The sequence below is a fragment of the Atta colombica genome, unplaced genomic scaffold, assembly GCF_001594045.1.
Source record: "Atta colombica isolate Treedump-2 unplaced genomic scaffold, Acol1.0 scaffold150, whole genome shotgun sequence".
Lineage (NCBI taxonomy): Eukaryota > Metazoa > Arthropoda > Insecta > Hymenoptera > Formicidae > Atta > Atta colombica.
The window spans coordinates 1082861-1090889 of record NW_017259240.1 but is presented as its reverse complement, the minus strand read 5'-3'; the positions used below and the strand labels follow the sequence as shown (position 1 = coordinate 1090889).

Genomic DNA, 8029 nt, shown 5'->3' with positions numbered 1-8029 from the left:
GTACTGTCATTTTTATTGTTGCCATTATATTTTTTTTTCTGAGAGATTTTTTTATAACATAAATATATAATATAATATTTATACACATATTTATATTTTATAATATGCTTATAACGTCATGCAGTAAAATATTACAGTTGACTAGAACGTTTTCAATGTTTTCTGTGTTACGAAGCGTAACAAGTTGAAATTTTTATTTTGAAATGACTATAAAAAAGACAATTTATCTGCAGTTTACGTGATAAAAATTTATCGTTAGTAGAACTGACAAAAATGAATATTTCGTAATAAACAGCAGTTTTCTTGGCAAGTATCCCATTATTTTCAAGTCGCTTAAGTTTGCGAGATGTTTTTTTATTGATTGAAAAGGACAGAGTTTACACATTTATTCGCTCCAAACAAATATGTCGCTCACTCGGAGTTCACAGTTCAATGATTTCAAGACAGAGATCCCAGATAACGTATAAATAATCAGCGATCAATGACGTCGCGTCGTGCATCGAATAGATAAAATTTTACTGCCGGACGTAATTGACCTTTTATTAGCGCCGCATTAACACTTCATATCTGTGAAATCGCGTTCGCGATGGCGTTTCGATTAGCGTTGCATCGATTTATCCACGATTTTGGCCGGACCGGCATGATGATTGTATCGTTTAAATTCTATAATCACTCGGGCGTAATGTCGCGCTCGGAAACGCAAAAACCGATTCGCCGCTGCGAATTACGCCTCCCAATTCCGGATTTATTTTATTCCCAATTATTTCTAGCCATTTAGAGTCGCCGGTAATTTATCTACGCTTCTAGTCATTTATAAAAGTATTATAAATAATAAAAAGATTCTTTAGCATAAAAGGATTTTAATAATGTGCGCGCGGAACACCTTTTAGTTCTTTCTTTTCAATTCCGGAAATTTTATTTCCAATTATTTGTAGTCATTTAGAGTCGCCGGTAATTCATATTTATGTCTTTAGCAATTTATATGTATGAGCAAGTTATATTGTATGAATATAATAATAATAATAATCCTTAGCGTAAAAATATTCTAATAGAAACAAGTAACAATAATGCGCAAGCATTTTTTAACGAACATTCGATACATAAATTTAAAAAGACAGGAAAACATATTGTCCATCTTTTGATTCTTTCAAGCTCAATTTTGTTGAAAAAGGGACAATCGAGCGAATGAGTAAAAGACCAATAACGACGATAACAACTTATATATCTTTTGAACAGTTGGAAGAGGTGCGATATTTTCTGTTTGAACGACTTTTCGTTTCAAGCTTTCTTTATTTTATTTAAATATTCACTTATTACATCGTAACAGATGTATCATACATACCTGAACTTCTAAGGCATGGTAAGCAAATATGAGGCCAAGCAGTATCACAGTAGACACAGAGATCAGGGTTTTCAGTGCTGTCGAGAAAAACGAGGCCTGAAACATAAAACATTTTTGTATATAAATACATGCAAAATAATAATGAAGATATTTTAAAAATATTTTAAAAATATTTTAATTCTATATATTTATTTATTTTCATATAACATTTATTTTTATATTTATCATTAATCATATGAATAAAAATATTTTACAAGACTGTTGATTCTTATATAAAATATAAAGATATTTCTTTTATTAATTTAAAAAAGAAAAAGTTGCACAAATTTTTATAGTAGAAATATGTGTTTAAAAAATTATGATATTTTCTGTCAATTGAGAGATAAATTGAAATGAACGATCGTTACTTTTAATGTTTTACCATTGAATTATAGATTAATAAAGATAGAGGCTCAAAGGCATTAGTAAATTAATTATTAAGCTTCAATTAACCGTAGAAATATCAAACTTCAGTTTTGTAGTTGATTGCTCACTTTTTAGACGAAATATACAACTTTGTAAAGTTGCTTGTTGCCGTAAAAGACCAGTACTTCTTCTAATAACGACGTTCGATTTACGATTTGATCAGCAAAGACGCAAACATTTTTAATGATCGTAAAAAGTATCGCCATAAAAAAATATTTTAGAACAAATTAAATATTTTACTAAATATCCTACAGAGAAATTCGGAATATTGCAATAAAATGTATTGCTTTAAATGCGCTTTAAATTGCTACGCATATGTATACACTGCTACAAATTCTTACGGTAATTCGAGCGCCATTTATCCTTTTGACCTCGACGGAAATGTATCACGTGTAAAAAAGCAAAATAAAATCAAAATATTGAATAAAGGCATCGCAATTAGCTGATAATTTTGGGACATTAATTAGCTGACAATTTTACCTACATACCTATATCCTTTCGTAAGTTATATTATAAAAAAAATCAATACTTCAATATTTCTTTGCTTAGGAAAAACTGCGATCGGTTGTTATAGAGATTAATTTTCAAAAAGCTTATAACTCAATCAGAATATGGCAGAGCATTGGGCCTATCTCATCAACTCTGACTCTCATCAATTTAACTTAATCAATTAAATTTCAATTTGCTAACTGCAAAACTGAAAACATAATTTCCTGGCACTGTAAACCAGGAACAATTAAATAATGATTATTATTGCTGCATTCATAGGATAAAGTAGATAAAATTAATTGTTTTAATTGTTTTAATGCCACATATCGTTCTTCATAGTTATCAGAAATTTATATTTTTAGTTTTATATTAAGGTTGATATTAAAATTTAATCGACTGACCATGTTAATTGAAGTTGATGAGACTGGTTCATTTTCTTTTTTTTACTGTATTGTTAATATATTAATAATATTAAATTGTATGTAAAATAGTTTGGCGCCATGTATATTATTTACGAGTTTTAAGAAAATAAAGGCGACTGATTTCTCTTATCCCCTTTTTGTTTATTGATCAGTTTTTGACATTATTAATGGCAATTTTCTTGTAATCGCAGAAAATGGTATACTAGTTAATTTTTTTCTGTGGTTAGTTAATCATTATTGTAGCAAATAAAATCACTTTTGTAAAAAACGAAAAATAAGATTGATCAAAATGAGCCAAGATTAGGTGACAGTCAATTTTAGTTTCTTTGAATTGACATGTTCCGAAAACTTTCTTGCTATAGTATTTTACGACACCCTACTACATGTTTAATTTCTTAATAAAATATACAACTAAACACTTAAAAGTTATTCAGAAATTGAATAAATAATAATCAAACAGATTAATTTCAACATATAGATAAATCTTTCTTCTACTGTTCCAACAGAAAAAAGTAACATTACGTACAAGAAATCACTCTAAGCAAAATCAAGAGGAAAATAAAAGTATTCTTGGAGTATTTTCTCGTGTCGATTTTTTCGTCGTCACATCCGGATAAGAGTGAGAAGAAATTATGATATCGCGTTAAAATTCCAGCGTGACGTGCTATGCGTGTTATAAATCTTACAACCTTCCTGAATTTATGTGATTTTCTGACGTTCCTAAAATTTAAAGTACAATATGATATAAAAGAATAATAAGAATAAAAAAAAATCTCCATTATTTAACATAAATATAATTGAAAATAGATATAACAAACAAGAAGTGCAGAAAATAGGAAAATTAAAACGCTACAGAATACAATACTAACAAAGTACAATACATTCGATTTTATATTTAGGTGTACACTTCTTTAGATGTACAAAAACAGCTCAATAAAAATTATTATATTAAGAAAGTGACTGTTTCGTTATAATTAGATGATGTGTTAAAACAGAGAAACGAAAATTGCTCGTCAAGCAATTGGATCACCGATTATGAAAATTTCTCGTTGTTCTCTAGTGAGAACATAAAGATATATAAAAACGTTTTATATATATTATATATAAAAGTTATCAAAGCTAAAAAATTTTTAAAACATTTTTTTGTAGAAAGAGGACCTAAATATAAGATCGAAACATGTATTGTACTTGGTATTATATTCTGTAGTGTTTTAATTTTCCTATTTTCTGCAATTCTTGTTTGTTATATCTATTTTCAATTATATTTATGTTAAACGAATAATGAAGATTTTTTTATGTTTTCTCTTATTAGCCTGTTATATCATGTTGTACATTAGGAGCCCTATTATTTTAAGTTTTTAACTCAAAATTTAAGAAAGTTAATTCCTGACGAGATACATCGCGACATTTTTAAGTTTCGTAAATAGTGATGGCACGTTATTTCCAGCCTCTTGAGAGTCACGTAGCATAATTTCCGCATATGCATCATCGGATGCACTCACTTTGTCTGCCTACACCACGTAACGTAATCTCGCAATACACAACGACAGGCAAGTCTAAGCTCATCTGAGATGTGCCCGAGTTTAAAGTCTACAGTTCGTCGCTCCTTTTATCTAGCAGTTCTTTGACCAAAACTCATTCAAAATTTTAGTCCAATATAAAGTACCTCAGTAATTAAGGCTTGATTAAAATTCGCTTGAAGAGATCCAGTGAAAATGATTGGAAAACAAATTATTAGACAGAGAATTTCTCAGCGTGAAACGAAATCTTCACGAATTATATTTCTGTTTGTTACAAATTTGAGCTGAAACGTACGATCTATTTTTATGTGTTATGTTACTTATTATTTTATATAACATATCTCTCTCTCTCTCTCTCTCTCTCTCTCTCTCTCTCTCTCTCTCGCCTGTGCTAAATGCTTTAGTAACCCTGTTTTCATTTAATTTTGATAATTTGTGATTGGGGAACTGTGTTGAGATAACTGTCATTCTCGTTAATGCCTAGGATCTGTAATGAGGAGATAGCTGTTCATTCAGAGAGTAGCTCTAATGCTTCTTGCATGTTACACACATGCATAGTTTACTCAGTGTTAGCATGAGAGCGGTTTACGAGATTTTCGATGAATTGTGGATCGCAATAACGAGCTGCTTTCCGGAAGAACGACGGCAACAAGCTCGCTGGCTGGGCAAAGCCTCTTCCCGCTATGTAACGTGGAAAGGAATTAAGGATTCGCAAGAAATGTAGGGAGCCAGTCTGAACGTTAGTTGCTCTTTGCGAAATTTTCTTTACGAATCTCAGAAACAATACTCGTTTGCGAAATGTATTTAAACTTAAATGATCTTATTATGAGCCACTCGCGTAATCATGTTTGAAACATCAAAGAGATTATTCTCATTATGAGAGAGAGTAGATTTAGTACGCTTTAGTAAATAGAATAAAAGAGATCTAAAGAACAGGTATAAACATGTAAATGTTTCGTCACATATAGTTTAAGTTATAAAGTTTCGCTATAAAGTTTCGTTATAAAGTTTTGCACTATCGCTCATGTTGAAATTTTGTTTTATTCGACTTAAAAAAGGTAACATTTTTTCTGACACTCGCGGAGTTTTCACCTCTGTCAAATAAAATTTTTAAATGCGCTATAAATGGATTAAGGGATTAGGAATAAAATATATAAGTGCAAAATTTAATTTTTTCTCGCCCAGATTTTTCAAGAGTTGACTTTATGATTTGACTGTACGATGTTCGCGTGGATATGCGTCATTGTTCTTGAGACTTCTATTTGATGCCGTATGTTTGTACTTCAGGTAAATAATTATTATTGCGTTTTAGTCGAGATAGCTACAAGGAAGAACTTTCCTTCTTGCCGAAACTAGTTTGTCGGGAATTATCCGACGAGTATTCGTGAAATATTGCTCACATTAAATTGTTTAATCTTGAAAGGAATACTTCAGACAGAATACTATCAGACAGAATAACTGTAACAGGAATTAGAAATAAATACAACGGGCATCATTCCAACTTTTCCTCTTTGTAAGACAGAATAAAAGTCAGAATGAAGTTTAACGTTTTATCTGTCAAGACGATTTCGAACTTCGATTGAGCTCTGGAAGATCCAAGTCGAGAAATGCGCTGCTATTTATAAAATATGCAGAGTCAGATGACAAAATAAATCATACAAAAAATAAATATAAATAAATGAAAAATATAAAAAGTAACTTATATAAAAAATATATAAAAAGTCATCGGTACTATCTCCTAAAGAGACACCCCTGATTTATTAGGTGTAGTAAAAAGAAATCCATTATTTTTCCATTCAATTTCATGTAAAAATAATGGATTTCTTTTTACTACACTTAATATTAATACTTACTAGAAACATGATCTCTTTCAATAATCAGAGAAATAAAAATTCAAGTTTATATATTTGTGGTTTATTTCTACACAAAATCAGTTAAAAATGAATTCTACAAATACGAAAATAAAATTCTTACGATTTCCTTTGTAAAGTGTATCGTTTAAATATAAAAATGATTATATTATTGATATTATACCGTTGTAATCGTTTGTAGTTTCCTGAATTGATTCTGTTTATATTTTTTCTTTCTTTTTTTCATAATATGATTTTAAATATAAAATCGAGGTATTTATCTGTAAAACTGATCATAAATTATAGCGTTATAGTGTCAAATAACTCTACCGGAGTTAAAAACAATTATATTTATGAAAGAAAACCCTCTAAAAAGAAACTGTTGACTTACATGTTTGCAAAGCAGCATAAAGTATGCACATAAATGAACGAAAAACGTTTATGCAGAAATAAAAATATTCTAGAAAATTATATATACATTCACTTGTAGATATTTTGTCAATAGATGATCTGTAAAAAAAAAATATGTAGCATTAATGTTACTGTGTTTTGGAACTCATTTTGTCAGACGCTCATTTTTGTTTATCTTACGAAAGGTTAATTATTGCAAAATTGCAAACAGTATTATAAAAACTACTAATTAATTTAATAATTATAAAAACTACTAATTATCTGATAGAAGACATTTTAGTTTATATTTATATTTCCTAAAATATTATAAACACAATTAATTAAATAAATAAATAGAAATATAAATAAGGACTCTCAATATTAAACAATAAAAATAATAAAGGTTCAGATGAAGCTAATGAGAGTCATACGCTGTTGTAGGTGCGAAGAGATAGATGAAGTAGATAATTCTCAGATGTTCATGGTTATCTTTATTTTATTTCGAACACTTTGATTTTAGCTCACTTTGGAGTCTTTATTAGCGATTACAACCAGATTATAAATCCATTAATTGGACAATACATCCATTGAGAGCAAGTCACTTGCAGATTGGCAGAAATGCAGCATACATTACACTCAATGTGAAAACGAAAAAAGGAAGTTCAGAAATAACGATTCATAATCATATCAATAATTAAAAAAATTACACAGTATATTAAATATATATCGTTCTTCTAAATATGATTTTGTGTATGTACAACATGACATGTCATTTTTCAAAATCAATCTGAACATTTATTATTTTTATTATTTTAGCTTTTGTTTAGAAATATTGTCCAAAAACAAAGTGATATGTCAATATCGATGATCTTCCTTTATTATATATAAATATATGATCATACAATTCAAATACGTTCCATAATTCATTAAATGTTAATATACATACGTATATTAGATAATTAAAATAAAGTATAGTATATAGTACATAAATAGTACATATTTCAAACATTTCTATATTTATGTAAATAACAATTCTGGCAGATATTGATGATCTAGGAAATAGGTTCTTTGGAGCGACAAAAGCAAATTTGACCTTTCTGGTCAAATTATAAACAGCGATTATAGCCAAAACCTGACGAAAAACTTGTCGGCAAAAATATTCAAAAGCAAGAAGGCACATAATATAGAAGGCACATAATATAGTCTAAAGGATATTGCGCATCCACATGCGCAAAAAATATTTTATTTATCTATTTTTAAGTTATGTAAGGCAATTTTAGTATATGTATATACAGAGCGAGCTTAGAACTTAAAAATGAATTAAATTAAATAAAATTTAATCGACAAATATTAACAATATGAGCACAATTATTTATATCTTTCATTTTAATTATAGGTATAAATAACATTTTTTTACATGTATTGTCTTTTAACTTCTTACTAGCCATGTTAATTGTAAGGTTTATATTGCTCGGGCAAATATAGAGAAATAGATATTTGTGTGGTTTCTCTAGTTTACAAAATGTACGAAGTGATGTATTTTCCCAACTG

General features: G+C 28.8%; 1 protein-coding gene across 1 annotated transcript in view; it reads right to left on the bottom strand.

The window, feature by feature from the left end:
* LOC108685281 (small conductance calcium-activated potassium channel protein) overlaps positions 1-8029 on the bottom strand; it is a 187121-nt gene that overhangs the window by 20895 nt on the left and 158197 nt on the right. The window contains exon 8 of the mRNA XM_018189997.1: positions 1343-1438. Coding sequence (XP_018045486.1) covers positions 1343-1438 — 96 coding nt within the window. The remainder of the gene's footprint in view (positions 1-1342; positions 1439-8029) is intronic.